The sequence below is a fragment of the Bufo bufo genome, chromosome 2, assembly GCF_905171765.1.
Source record: "Bufo bufo chromosome 2, aBufBuf1.1, whole genome shotgun sequence".
In the NCBI taxonomy this organism is placed as follows: Eukaryota; Metazoa; Chordata; class Amphibia; order Anura; family Bufonidae; genus Bufo; species Bufo bufo.
In genome coordinates this window covers 507,269,410-507,285,089 of record NC_053390.1, presented here as the reverse complement: position 1 = coordinate 507,285,089, position 15,680 = coordinate 507,269,410, and the positions used below count along the sequence as shown (strand labels likewise).

The 15,680-nt window shown below is 42.2% G+C and overlaps 1 protein-coding gene and 1 long non-coding RNA gene across 8 annotated transcripts in view; one reads left to right on the top strand and one right to left on the bottom strand.

Annotated features, from left to right (window-relative positions):
* TBC1D2 (TBC1 domain family member 2) overlaps positions 1–15,680 on the bottom strand; it is a 67,964-nt gene that overhangs the window by 2,767 nt on the left and 49,517 nt on the right. For 6 of the 7 annotated variants that reach the window (XM_040417850.1, XM_040417846.1, XM_040417848.1 and 3 more), the window contains exons 11-13: positions 10,473–10,593; positions 4,927–5,112; positions 2,514–2,635 (exon numbers count right to left, since the gene is read on the bottom strand). In XM_040417850.1, coding sequence (XP_040273784.1) covers positions 2,514–2,635; positions 4,927–5,112; positions 10,473–10,593 — 429 coding nt within the window. Of the gene's footprint in view, positions 1–2,513; positions 2,636–4,926; positions 5,113–10,472; positions 10,594–15,680 lie in introns of those variants that run through there. The other variant, XM_040417853.1, reaches the window with a different exon arrangement.
* On the top strand, positions 10,586–15,126 carry LOC120989629. Its single transcript, XR_005776285.1, has 3 exons — positions 10,586–14,615; positions 14,678–14,727; positions 14,842–15,126. It is a non-coding gene; the product is annotated as an uncharacterized LOC120989629 (long non-coding RNA).

Sequence of the window (15,680 nt, the reverse complement as noted above, 5' to 3'; positions counted from 1 at the left end):
AAAGGAATATTATAAAAGAACAAAAAAATCATTTGGTACCGACGAAATTGCAACGACCTGTAGAATACCGTTAACTTATTTTTGATAACGAATGGAGCATGGCAGATTTGCGTTTTATCTTCAAATTTTATTAACTTTTTTGGGGGGGATTGAAAAAAAACAATAGCAATACCGGAACTGAGTTTTTACGTTGTAAATTTTGTGACGTACACTTTGCTGCATAAATAGTATGATGACTTTATTCTCTTGGTTAGTATGATTACATAGATACCAAATACATTTAAAATTTTTTTACGTTTTATTACTTTTGCACAATAAATCTTTTTTTTTATTTTATGTTTTTGCATTGCTGCACCCATTTTTTTTTTATTTTTTGTCCTACAGAGCTATGTGAGGGCTTGATTTTTGTGGGATGACCTGTATTCTTCATTGGTAACATTTCTGGGTATATAAAACTTTTAGATTGCTTTTTTATTCAATTTTTTTGTTGTGGGACAAGCAAAAAAACAGCAATTCTGACTTTTTTTTTTTATGGAGTTCACCATGTGGTATAAATTATGTGATAATGGTATAGTGCAGGTTGTTTCTGATGCTGCAATACAAAATATGTGGAGGGGATTTTCTTTTTGCAATTGTTTTAATTTTTTTATTTGGAGATTTGTTTTTTGTTGTTTTTTACCAGTTATTAGTTCCACAAGTAGACTTTGTTACGTCATTGCTTTTATAATACAATGTTCTACTTATGGTAAGCTGTGTGCAAGAGGCCTCTTATTCAGCTGATTGGTGGCAGTGCTGGGAGTGTGATTCCACTGATCAGATATTGTTGATCTATCCTAAGTAGTCATGAGCAAATGTCTGACAATTCAATTCAGGTCGGATGCATTTTTTTCAAAATTTGGGTTAAATTTTGATACTATAGCATTGATTTGCTTATCTTTTAGGCCTCATGCACATGACCGTTGTTTTGGTCCGCATCCGAGCCACAGTTTTTACAGCTCGGATGCAGACCTATTCACTTCAATGGGGCCGCAAAAGATGCGAACATGTCCTATTCTTGTCCGTGTTGCGGACAAGAATAGGCATTTCTACAATGGGCCGCCCGTTCCGTTCTGCAAATTGCGGAACGGTCGTGTGCATGTAGCCTAAGGCCGAATGCACACGGCCGTGTTCCGCGGCCGAGAGCAGTCCGTGGTATGCCGGGCTGGATTCCCGTTCAGAGCAGGAGCGCACGGCGTCATTGGTTGCTATGACGCCATGCGCTTCATGCCGCCGCTGCTGTAGTACAGTAATACACTCGTATAGATCATACGAGTGTATTACTGTAGTGCAGCGGCGGCATGAAGCGCACGGCGTCATAGCAACCAATGACGCCGTGCGCTCCTGCTCTGAACAGGAATCTAGCCCGGCATACCACGGACCGCTCTCGGCCACGGAACACGGCCGTGTGCATTCGGCCTAACCCTGAGGATAGGCCATCAGTATCAAACTCCTGGAAAACCCCTTTAAATCCCCCACACTCTAATGATAATTAGATGCCTCTGTTCATTCTCTCTTGGGGTCCATTCACACGTCCACAAGTGTTCTGCGGTCCGCAAATTGCTGATCCGCAAAACACAGACACCGGTCCTGTGTGTTCCGCATTTTGCGGACCGCACATGGCCGGTCCTGTGATAGAAATGCCTATCCTTGTCTGTGGCTGCGGACAAGAATAGGACATGCTTCAAATTTTTGTCGGGGCCGCAGAACGGAATTACGGATGCGGACAGCACACGGTGTGCTGACTGCATCTTTTGCGGCCCCATTGAAATTAATGGGTCCGATGTTGACCAATTTATACAGATGTGTGAATTGACCCTTAGTCTATACAGCAAAGCTGACAAGTGATCTGGAGAGAAAAGGAAATGTCAGCCTATTGTGACTACTCTAGTGGCCAGTGTAAAAACTTTTTCGAAAGTTTTTTTTTGTGGATAGTAACAGCAGTACCAATTAAAATATGTTCATCATACATTTTAAGTTGTATATCATTTTTCATAATAGATTTACATTTTGTGAAACATTTTTACTGGATGTTTCTTTTAAAAACTTAATGTGTGTGAATCCAGTCTTGAGTTTTAGAATTATTTAATTCAAGGTTAATTTTAATGCTGACATGCCATTTAAGACCAGTTATGGTCATAAATGACGCATGTAACAGCCATCAAAATACTTTGATTATACTGGTGTCAAGGTTTCTGTTGCTGGTTGATCCATGATGGATCCGTTTTTGGCACATCAGAAATAAATATAATGATCCCCTTAACTTCAATGTGATCCATCAGGTTTCATTCTTGTTACTAGGAAGAGGCAATGACCCCTGGCTGAACAGAACCTAACTAAAGCCAATAGAAAGCAAGAAAATCCAATTAAAGTCAATTAGAATAGAGACGTCTATTCCGGTATATTTGGTCATGATAAAATAGCCTTATTTCTGGTCTCGTAAACAAAACAATGATTAGATTATGATGGGTGTTTACCTGCCATCACAAATGGTCTTGGTGAAAAATGACAGGTACTGGTAAATTTCAGTTTCATCGGTTAGTTTTAAGATCTCTTCTTCGTTGTATTTAAATATTGCAAGTGCATAACGAAAGATAACCTATTAAAGAGAGCACAGGATTATAATCTAAGGCTATGGACAACACTGCATTAACATTTTATATTTTTTTTACTATATTGCATCTATTATGTGATGAAAAAAGATTTTTAGAATTGGGTTCATTAAAAATGTTCACCCATTTGTTGTCTGCATCCTATATGAGCAAGTACTTTCATCATAGTGAGCAGGACAGAGAAATTAGAAAAAAAACTGCAGGTGGCACTATACAAATAAAGTTCATAACCCGGTGGCCATACAACATTTTTAATTACATGCAATTACAAAAAGTATTCAGATCCAGGTGCTGGTTTGAAAAATGTAGAATATTTTTCATGGGACAATCCGTTTAAGTGCCTCAGACAGGAAAATGAGATTATGAACCCAGAAAACCACAGGAAACAGAGTTACTGTAGTAACTGAGATTGCATCATCCTTGTCCATTTTGTGTCTGGTATTGCAACTAAATTCTCAGGATGTCTGATGTCACTTCTGCCTCTTGTACAGTTCTTAGTGCTGAATTAAAAAAAAAAGAATATACCATCGGATTTGAGTTACATCGTGAAACTCAGATCCGACAGTATATTTTAACACAGAGGCGTTCCCATAGTGATGGGGACGCTTCTAGTTAGAATATACTACGAACTGTGTACATGACTGCCCCCTGCTGCCTGGCAGCACCCGATCTCTTACAGGGGGCTGTGATCCGCACAATTAACCCCTCAGATGCCGCACCTGAAGGGGTTAATTGTGCGTATCATAGCCCCCTGTAAGAGATCAGGGGCTGCCAGGCAGCAGGGGGCACACCCCCGTCCCTCCCCAGTTTGAATATCATTGGTGGCCAGTGTGCGCCCCCCCCCCCCCCCCCGGCCCCACTCCATTGTATTATCATTGGTGGCCAGTGTGAGCCCGCCCCCCCTCTATTGTATTAATATCATTGGTGGCCAGTGCGACCCCCGCAGCCCCCCCTCCCTCCCTTTATTGTACTATCATTGGTAGCCAGTGTGCGGCCCCACCCCGGCCCCCCCTCCCTCTATTGTATTAATATCATTGGTGGCCAGTGCGGCCGGCCCCCCCTCCCTCCCTTTATTGTATTATCATTGGTAGCCAGTGTGCGGCCCCCCCCTCCCTCCCTCTATTGTATTATCATTGGTGGCCAGTGTGCGCCCCCCCCGGCCCCCCCTCTATTGTATTAATATCATTGGTGGCCAGTGTGCGGCCTTCCCTCTCCCCCCCCCCCCCGATCATTGGTGGCAGCGGAGAGTTCCGATCAGAGTCCCAGTTTAATCGCTGGGGCTCCGATCGGTAACCATGGCAACCAGGACGCTACTGCAGTCCTGGTTGCCATGGTTACTTAGCAATATTAGAAGCATCATACTTACCTGCTGCGCTGTCTGTGACCGGCCGGGTGCTCCTCCTACTGGTAAGTGACAGGTCTGTGCGGCGCATTGCTTAATGATCTGTCACTTACCAGTAGGATGAGCTCCCGGCCGGTCACAGACAGTGCAGCAGGTAAGTATGATGCTTCTAATGTTGCTAAGTAACCATGGCAACCAGGACTGCAGTAGCGTCCTGGTTGCCATGGTTACCGATCGGAGCCCCAGCGATTAAACTGTGACTCCGATCGGAACTCTCCGCTGCCACCAATGATGGGGGGGGGGAGGGGAGGCCGCACACTGTGGCACCAATGATGATACAATAGAGGGAGGGAGGGGGGGCCGCACACTGTGCCACCAATTATATTAATACAATAGAGGGGGGATTGGGGGAAGGGGCACACTGGCCACCAATGATAATACAATAGAGGGAGGGAGGGGGGCCGCACACTCGCTACCAATGATAATACAATAAAGGGAGGGAGGGGGGCAAGGGGGCCGGCCGCACTAGCCACCAATGAAATTAAAACTGGGGAGGAAGGGGGGTTGATGGAAATAGACGAGCCAGTGCTTGACTATTTTCGGTGGCTCTATAGAAATTAATTGAGGGTGGCTGCGCATTCACTGTGTGCCCTCCTTCACTTTGCCGGCTCAGTTCTCAGTGTAGGTGCAGGTCCCAGAGGTGGGACCCACACCTATCAGACAACGGGGGCATAACCCAGCGATATGCCCCCATTGTCTGAGATAGGAAGACCCCTTTAAAGGAATGGAAGGAAAAAAAACTACCATTGGAATCAGTGGGAAACTGTATACTGTAAATACCTATGAAATCAGTTTCCTAACTGGAGTGTATGCCACATTTATACAATGCTCTTTTTGTTTTTGTGCTAAAAATTTTAATAGAAAATAGACACCTACCTTTGTCCCTTCATACAAGAAGGCATCCCAGACTCTTAGGAGAATATCACTAACTAGGCTGTCAACAAATATCACAAGGAACCAGTTAAAAGTGACAAGTGACAGATCAACTCTGTACTGTTCAAAGTGTGCAGTCAAACGGGGTAGTTTTTCCGACAAGAAGTCTTTGAACACTCTCTGATCTACCTTGAAAAACAAAAAGTTATTTTATGGCATAGCAATTCATTTTCTACAGCAAACAGTATGAATGACGTTATAAACTATACTGTACTGTAAAGTCACGTGTATCACTCATCTCTATACCATATAGAAAGGATTACTTTACAAATACTGTAAACACATCACACAATATGCCACTATGGCCTTATCCAAGGTAGAGATATGTTCAGAATATTTGTGTGCTAAGTATCCATGCCATATGCCCTCTCACAGTATATTTTGTGTAATGAGGCTTTATCTTCGCTATCAGCTCACTTAATCCACTTCATATACTGGGACTATTTTCAATATAGCCAACCTGCCAATGGTTAATTCACCATTTGATGAGCCTCTGTATTACTACACAGCGTACACTAGGCACCGTATAGCCGCTCATCTACAGTGCCTTGAAAAAGTACTCATACCCCTTAAACTTTTCCAAATTTTTTCACGTTACACCTAAAAACTTAAAGGTGTTGGCCACTTTCTGTTTCCTATTCACCAATGTGTTTGTAAGATACCTATATGGCACTTATTAACCCCTTCGGGACCCTGACATTTTTCACCTTAAAGGGACACTGACAGGCCCGATAAACATATTTAGTTATTCCTATGCAGTCATAGATCTATTAAAGTGTATTCCAATGATATAAGAGTACCCCCTGTCCGCATTGTAAACCATGTAAAAACAACTTTATATTGATCTGTCAATCACATTTCTTTATGCCCAAGGGGCGTTTTTTCACATTTCTTTATGCCCAAGGGGCGTTTTTTCTCCTACCTTCGTGCTCAGCTGCGCCTCAACTGTCAATTCCTAGCGCCGCCCAGCTCATTATTATTTACTGCGCTGGGCAGCTCTTACATTCCCCGATCCCGTCACCAGAGAGAAGAGCGCTGGATTCAATTACAGGCTTGGGAGGGTGCCGGCGCATGCGCAGATGGTCCGATTGAGGCCGATGCCCATAAGTATGTAAGAGCCGCCCAGCGCAGTGAATAATAATGAGCTGGGCGGCGCTAGGAATCGACAGTTGAGGCGCGGCTGGGCACGAAGGTAGGAGAAAAAACGCCCCTTGGGCATAAAGAAATGTGAAAAAACGCCCCTTGGGCATAAAGAAATGTGAAAAAACGCCCCTTGGGCATAAAGAAATGTGATTGACAGATCAATATAAAGTTATTTTTACATGGTTTACAATGCGGACAGGGGGTACTCTTATATCATTGGGATACACTTTAATAGATCTATGACTGCATAGGAATAACTAAATATGTTTTTTCACGCATCAGTTCTGCGTTGCGTGAAAAATGCAGCATGTTCTATATTCTGCATTTTTCACACAGCCCTGGCCCCATAGAAGTTAATGGGGCTTCAGTGAAAAATGCATTGCATCAGCAAGCAAGTGCGGATGCAATGCGTTTTTCACTTATGGTTGCTAAGGCCTCTTTCACACAGGCGTCATGGTTTTGGGCCGGATAAGATGCGGGTGCGTCGCGGTAAAATGCACGATTTTTCTGCGTGAGTGCAAAACATTTTAATGCGTTTTGCACACGCGTACAAAAAATCGGCATGTTTTGTACCCAAACCCGAACTTCACAGAAGTTCGGGTTTGGGTTAGGTGTTGTGTAGATTGTTTTATTTTCCCTTATAACATGGTTATAAGGGAAAATAATAGCATTCTTAATACAGAATGCATAGTACAATAGGGCTGGAGGGGTTAAAAAAATAATAATAATAATTTAACTCACCTTATCCACTTGTTCACGCAGCCCGGCTTCTCTTATTTCTTCAGGACCTGGGTAAAGGACCTTTGATGACATCACTGCGCTCATCACATGGTCCATCACATGATCCATCACCATGGTGATAGATCATGTGATGGACCATGTGATGAGCGCAGTGACGTCACCACAGGTCCTTTTCCTACAGCACAGTAAAGAAGAAGACAGAAGAGAAGCCGGGCTGCGCGAACAAGTGGATTAAGGTGAGTTAAATTATAATAATTTTTTTTTAACCCTTCCAGCCTTATTTTACTAAGAATTCTGTATTAAGAATGCTATTATTTTTTCTTAGAACCATGCTATAAGGGAAAATAATAATAATTCGGTCCCCATCCCGATCGTCTCCTAGTAACCGTGCGTGAAAATCGCACAAAGTAGAGCATGCGGCGATTTTCACGCAACGCACAAGTGATGCGTGAAAATCACCGCTCATGTGCACAGCCCCATAGAAGTGAATGGGTCCGGATTCAGTGCGGGTGCAATGCCTTCACCTCACGCATTGCACCCGCATGGAAATCTCACCCATGTGAAAGAGGCCTAAGAGATGTTGTTTGTAAACCTTCCGTTTTTTTTTTTTTATCACGCGCGTGAAAAACGCATCAAAATGCATTACACCCTGAACAACTGAACTCAATCGCAGACAAAACTGACTGAACTTGCTTGCAAAATGGTGCGAGTTTAACCGAACGCACCCTAAACGCATCCGGAGCCAATCCGTCATGCTCGTGTGAAAGAGGCCTAACAGAAATACGTCTATATTAGGCGTATTTCTGGTGCAGATTGCACCTCAATGGCACAGGTGGGGAAAAGGGATGGGCCGGCAGGTCCATCTCATTCATCATTTTCTACATCTGTTTTAGGCGTAGAAAAGGTCTAAATCTACGTCAGAAAGGGAGCTGGCATAGATTTAGAAGCGGATCTGCCGAAGATCTGGATCTGCCGAAGAGATGCTGCGCCGGCCTCTGCATAACTTCAGTGGATCCACAGCCAGAGCAGGGCCTTATTAAGACCGGAGTCTAAAACGCTGGTCTTAATAAATGTGCCCCAGTGTGTTTAAATAAAGAAGACATCATATGGAGGTGATTTGCCTGGCCACATGACCTTCCATCAAAAGACCTGGCAAACAAGGGGTATGACTTATGAAATATAGAAAATGGTGCCAAATTTCAACAAAGGCTGTATTAGAAAATGCCATCGTAAAAATACGTGGTCAACAGTAACCAGAAAGTGGCCAACCCCTTGAAATGTATTTTAGTAGAATTTTATGTGATAGACCAACACAACGTAGCAAGTATGTTTGATGTGAAAAGAAAATGATACGTGGTTTTCAAAATTTTTAATAAATATAAATCTAGAAAGTGTGGCTTGCATTTGTATTCAGCCCCCCTGAGTCAATACTTTGTAGGACCACCTTTTGCTGCAATTACAGCTGCAAGTCTTTTGGGGTATGTCTCTACCAGCTTTGCACATCTAGAGGATGAAATGTTGGCTCATACTTCTTTGTAAAATAGCTGAAGCTTAGTCAGATTGGATGGAGAGCATCTGTGAACAGCAATTTTCTAGTCTTGCCATAGATTCTCAACGGTATTTAGGTCAGGACTGTGACTGGGCCATTCTAACACATGAATATGCTTTCATCTAAACCAGTTTTCCTCCAGGATTGCCCTGTATATAGCCCCATCTATCTTCTTATTAACTCTGACCAGCTTCCCTGTCCCTGCTGAAGAAAAGCATCCCCACAGCGGGGTGCTACCATCACCATATTTCATCATGGTGGGGATGGTTTGTTCAGGGTGATGTGCAGGGTGGTGTCACAGATGGTGTTTTGCATTTAGGCTAAAAAGTTCAAGTCAGGTCTCATCTGACCAGAGCACCTTCTATCACATGTTTGCTACATCCCCTACATGGCTTGTGGCAAACGGGATGTGTTTTCTAAAATGGCTTACTTCTTTCCACTGTTCCATAAAGGCCAGATTTGTGGAGAACACGAATAATGGCTGACCTGTGTATAGTTTCTCCCACCTAAGCTGTGGATGTTTGCAGCTGTTCCAGAGTTACAATAGGCCTTTTGGCTGCTTCTCTAATTAGTGCTCTCCTTGCCTGGGCTGTCAGTTTAGATGGACAGCCATGTCTTGGTAGGTTTTCAGTTATGCCATACTCCTTCCATTTTTGGATGATGGATTGAACAGTGCTCCTTGAGATGTTCAGAGCTTGGGATATTTTTTTAGAACCTAATCTTGCTTTATACTTCTCCACAACTTTATCCCTGACCTGTCTGGTGTGTTCGTTGGTTTTCATGATGCTGTTTGATCACTAATGTTCTCTAAAAAACCTCTGGAGCCTTCACGGAACAGCTGTAGTTATACTGAGAATAAATTACACACAGGTGGACTCTATTTACTAATTAGGTGACTTCTGAAGGAAATTGGTCACACTGGATTATATTTAGGGGTATCAGAGCGCAAGGAGGCTGAATACAAATGCATTCCACACTTTTCAGATTTTTATTTATTAAAAATGTTGAGAAACCATGTGTCATTTTCTTTTCACTTCATACATACTTGCTACTTTGTGTTGGTCTACCTTTGTGTTGGTGTCCTAACTAAGGGCAACATAAATAAGTGACTGATTCTCTTAGCAAAATGCTGAGTCACTTTCTTTAATTGACCCAGTCAATCTGCCAACATCTTGTACTGAAAAGTTCCAGCTCATAATGATGAGTCCTGAATATTCATGAGCTCCTGACTCTCCCCACCCACCTGCTGCTGATTGATAGTTATTTTCCATATGAATCAGCAGCAGGTGGGCAGGGATGTGGCTATAGCTGTGAATTAAATAAACGCTGGACTCACTGACATCACGCTGGACTCAAATCAGCTCATTAGCATGCGGCATGTGGCATCTTTGTGTGTATATTATACCAGGTAACCATCTGTCACACCAGTAAGTGAATACATCTAAGGCACTTTTTAGTAGTTAATGATTGTATATACATAGTTAGATTATAATCAAATATCCACATGACAGGTTCCCTTTAAGTTTGTGGGTGTAACGTGAAAAAATGTGGAAAAGTTCAAGGGGTATGAATACTTTTTCAAGGCACTATATATGAATTATACCCTGTCTAATACTCTCTATTCTCTATACAACATTTATCCCTATGTATGGTATTTCCAGTGACTATAGCTCCTACTGGTTTTGTTCTCACTTTTATTTCACACACTAAACTATCATTGTTAGAACTAGACATGATTTTTTATTGATCTGGTGTTTCATTTCACTTTCTTGTGTAGTGATACAGGCATACAGCTACAGTCTGACGCCCTTGCTGCTAACACAGATCTCTCTAAGGCCTAACGTTTTATTTTTTTGTTTATGTTCCGTTTTTTTGCGTTCCGTATATGGACCGTATACAGAACCACTCATTTCAATGGATCCGCAAAAAAAACGGAAGGTACTCTGTATGCCTTCCATTTCCGTTTTTCCGTTCCGTTCAAAGATAGAACATATCCAATTATTGTCCGCATAATGGACAAAAATAAATAAAATAGAAGACTGTGAAGACATCATACCTGTGATCCAGACAGATTATTGCTGTAGTAGTCGGCTGGCATTATATTCTCCACAATGTCAACTAAACAGTAAAATGCACTCTCCTCGTCTTCCAGGACTAACAGAGCCATTGCAGCTAACCTACAAAATAGAAACTACGCTGTAATCACATTTTAATGAGGTCATTGATTATTAGACTAATCTGATAATTATGAAGAATGGAAACACATTTTAAGGGGGAACCAGTCTCCATTTTTCTTCTGTAAAATAAACGTAGGTGAGTATACAGTTCTGCTAAACAATTATACAAGGCTCGCAGGAGGCAAACTGATGTATGTGACACATAACTGCAGGGCCAGGTTTCTTCATAACCACAGAGATTCATAGGTCTTCACAGGAGCTGTATACATAAAACGGTAGAATATTTTTAAGACTATTTGCAAAGTTTTTTCCCTTTTTCATTATAATGTATACAATGGAGCAATATAAAATTCTGTTGTAAAAGTATATCCATTTTCAATGTCATGTACGCTTATTTTCAATGACTACAAGTTTCCTAAGCAAAGGACTTTGATTTCTAAGCAGAGTTGATTTGTTGATATGGTGTAGTGCCTGAACCCATCAAGTTTCTTATACAAGTTTCTAACAATATCCTATACTAGTAATTAAAGGGGTTGTCCCCTTACGACAACTCATCCCCTATATACTGGGGCCCTCATTGATCACTAGAACTGCAGCCCGTGTTTCTCCTGTCTGAATGGAGGTACAGACACGCATGAGCGATGCCGCTCAATTCAACTCTAGAGATAGCCAAGAGCTTGTTACTTGTTACCCATATAGCTGAATGATACGGAAGTGTACCCCCAGCAGTTAGACCCCTGCAGATCAGACACTTATCCCCTATCCTGTAGACAGGGTATACGTTGTTTTTGTTCGCGGGCAAAACCATTTTAAGGGATTTGCCAATGAACAAAAATTATAATCTATCACTATCCAATGTATAAACGCTGGGGGTCCATAGAAGTGAATGGAGCAGGGCTCACGTTTGCACTAGGAGGTCCTAAGACACGTTTATAACCTATTTATAACCTATCCTGTGGATATAAGCGGAAGCGATTTTTTAGCACTTACCTACTTAATCACTATATACGCAATGCTCACTGATGGCGCTTTGTGTAGATATTCCAGTATATGGCAGTTCTCTTTCCTGTATTATCACTGAGATTCTGCTAGGAGGACAGAGCTGCTGGGTATGACAAGTGACTGGTTATATTACAGTTACATTTACCCTGTAACTGGGGTTGCCGCATCAGCTCCAGCAAGAGAGAGAAGCTGTATTATATATAGTTAAATGTACATTAACCCTTTATCTGCTATATAGAAAGGAATTTAAACAACCTCAATACAAGAAACTCAGTTGAATAGACTATCCAAAAACAAATCAAAAACAGACATTAGTAGCATATCTGCAATAGGGGGTCACAATGGTTTGAGCTAAACAATGGTGGAAAATTGTAGCAATGTCTGTGGTGAGACAGCTCCTTTAAATGAAGTGGCTTTCAGCCCCTGGAAATTTTGCACCAAAAGCTGAGAATGGTATAAAATAACAAACTGAGTAACATACACCTCACAAATCCTCCACCCGTCCATGCTGTTGCTTTCCAGGTCCCCGAGTCCTGGCCTCCAGTGTCTCATCATGAACACATGACTGTTGCAGCCAATCACTGGCTGCAGCAGACACCACTAAGTCACTGCCGATATGTCACCGCTGGAGGACAGTATACACAAACCAGTAGGGAACTGGGAACATGGGGACAGCGGCCTGTTAAGGCGAATGTTACTAGGTTTGTTATTTTATAGCATTCTGAGCTTTGATTTAAAAAAAAAATACATTCAAGGGGCTGTACAGCAGTTTAGTATAGTGTTGAAAGTTTTCAGCACTTATCTGAACCAGAGTCTTAATTGCCATTACAAAGATAACAACATTGTTAGGTCTTAAGGTCACGTGACTGATGAACGTGATGCCGCTGACCTAGGAAGAGGCCACAGGATAGGACATCAACATGCAAATCCTGGACAACCACTTTAAATAAATCACCAACTAATGGTAAGCTTGCCTTATGGAGAATCAACCCAGCACACAGTACATAACATTTAACACTCTGTTAGATTCTACAAAATACAAAGTGTTGCTTTATGAGTGACAGTATGACAAAAAATTTGTAAAGGGCTGCTAAGGAGAAACTGTTAGAATTATGAATGGTTTGAGGAAAGTGTCATCAAAGGGAAAGCAGTGTAAAATAAGAATGTGCAGATTTTGTACCACGCTTTTCATACTATAACCCCTTTGTGCCACAGCGATTTTCCATTTTTTACTCCCCACCTTCCTGGAGCTATTTTTTTATTTTTCCATTCAAATAGCCGTAGTTTTTTTGCGGGACACGTTGTACTTTCTAATGGTAACATTTAATATTGCATACAATGTAGGAAAAAATTCCATATGGATGGTATTGGAAAAAAAGCAATTCCTACATAAAAATGACTGTTAACTCCATTATCCAGGTCAGTTCAATCACAGTGATATTACCTTTACGGTATATAGTTTTTCTGATGTTTTAATACTTTAAAAAAAACTTTGAAAAAAGTAAAACATTTTTCTTTTCATCATCATATTCTGACCACTTTCTGATCACTTTTTATTCAATTCTTGTGAGGTGAAGTGGCTAATTGGCCATTTTATTTTTCGCTACAACTTTTACCTTAAAGGATAAATATGTTTGTATTTTAATAGTTTGGGAATTTTGGGATGTGGCAATATAAGTGATTTTTTTATTGTTTATTTGTTTTTATTTTTAATATGGTGAAAGGGTGATGATTTGAATTTGTATTTTTATTTTACATATTTTTTCAAATATTTTTTTTTTACATTCATTTTCAGTCTTCCAAGGGGACTTTAACATGTGATCATCTGATCCCTTCTCCCATAGACTGCAATGGTTTGACATTGCAGCTTTTGGGAGATTTACTATGTTCTTATGTAGCCCTGCCTTCAGAAGGCACAAGGCTGCCATAGAAACCAAACGGCTCTCTTGATCTCAGCGCGAGGGAGCAATTTGGCACGGGAGTGCAGATGTCGTGGTCGCAACTGACCACAGCATCCGAGGGGTTAAAAGTCTATGATTTGTGTTATCGCCGATCACAGACAATCCCTCTGAGTATCTGTTGTATAAAACAGCAGGCGCACAGTGGCTATAGTGCCCAGTTTCTGAGTGGGCACCATCTTTAAAGTCCCGTCATCCGGTGTAAATGTATGCCTGATGTCATGAATGGGTTAAAAGCTTTGACATAGAAATAAATGATTGCACATATATTAGTGGTTAACTTGAGGGGGGGGGGGATTAATAAAATCGCACAAAGTTTCAAGTTGCAGTCTTAATTCTTTCGTTAATTTTCAGGTCCCCTGATAATCAGTTTACAAACTGCTCCTAGCTTCAGACTTTTTTAATGGATCCGTCCCTTCCTGTTACATATGCTGGATCTGTATGTCAAGAATGCTGATGTCTGGACTCTTCACTATATCACACTGCATTCCCCTTCCATAGTCCATGAGGGGTCTCTTCTCCATTTTCCCTCCCTAATGGTATCTCTGTAATGTCAGAAGAAGCAGCACAGCTAGCTATGTTCAGAAGCTGCACAGACTCTACAGCAAAAGAAATTGTTGAAATTTAAAATGAACATTATTTATAAAATTGATTCATTTTGTATGTATGATGCAAATGAACAGGTGTCCATATGTCGGATCAGCTGCACTGGGGCCCAGCATGGGAGGGAGCACAGTGCTCCAGATTAGGGCCAAAATGATCACCAATGTGACTGAAAAATTGCACCAAAAGCTGTCCCTCTGTGGTGGCCATCAATATATGCGATTTTCTGTCCTCCTCCAGTTGTTTCTGATTAGGATATGGAGCAGGGGGCTTAGTAGGTGAGATGCAGGCCACAGCAGTTAAATTCAGGAGGGCATGTGGGTCGCTGGCCGGGTGCATGAGTACTTGATTCTCACAGCTTTAATTACCCCTGAGAGAGCATTATATACCCAGCCAGTGGCAGAGAGAAGGGTTTGGGTGGCCCCAGGGCATCGGCCCACCGGGAAAGTTCCGTGTAAGGTCTATGGCCAATCCTCCCATGGGGATATTACTTAGGAGAGAAAAGGAAAGTTCTGTGTAAGGTCTATGGCCAATCCTCCCATGGGGATATTACTGAGGAGAGAGAAGGAAAGTTCTGTGTAAGGTCTATGGCCAATCCTCCCATGGGGATATTACTGAGGAGAGAGAAGAGCACTGAGGTTTATTACTGGAGGGGCAATGTGCATTACTACTGTGGGGCAGTGAGGGGGAAATTACAACTGGGGGGCACTGTACATTACTACTGTGGAGAAGTGAGGGAGACATTACTGCTGTAGGGTCACTGTGAGGGACATTACTAATGTAGGGCCACTGTGGCCGATGTTACTGCTGTAGGGGCACTGTGGGGGACATTACTACTGTAGGGGCACTGTGAAGGACATTGATATTGGGCAGCACTGTAGGGGACATTACTACTGCGGGGGCACTGTGAGAGACATTGCTATTGGGCACCACTGTGAGGGACATTACTACTGTGGGGAACATTGCTGTTGGGGGGCAATAGTACTGGAGGCAAACTGTGGGGGATATTACTACTGTGGGGGACATTACTAATGTAAGGGCACTGTGGGCGACATTACTACGAAGGTGGACATTACTAATGGAGGTGCACTGTGGGGGGCATTGCTACTGGAGGGTCCTGTGGGGGACATAACTGGCAGTATCATTGAGGGCACTCTAGGAGAATTAATACCAGGGACAGAATAAGGAGCATTACTTGTGGCACTGGGGACTTCCAATACTGACGCACTATAAGGGGCATTACCGGGGCATTTTCTAATATGAGGGCACTATTTGGGGCATTACTGGAGACACTGGGTGCATTTTAATACTGGGGCACAACTGTGGCATTTTTTTGTACAAAGGCATTACTACTGGGGGACATTATTAATACTGGTGGCACTATAATGGCATTTTCATTGGGAGTAAAATAGGGGATATTAATGCTGGAGGCACTGTATGGGTATTTCTATTGCAGGGGAATATTACAGGACATTATTTGTGGGGACACTCATTGTTGCTGGGAGCACAATGTAGGGTTTTATT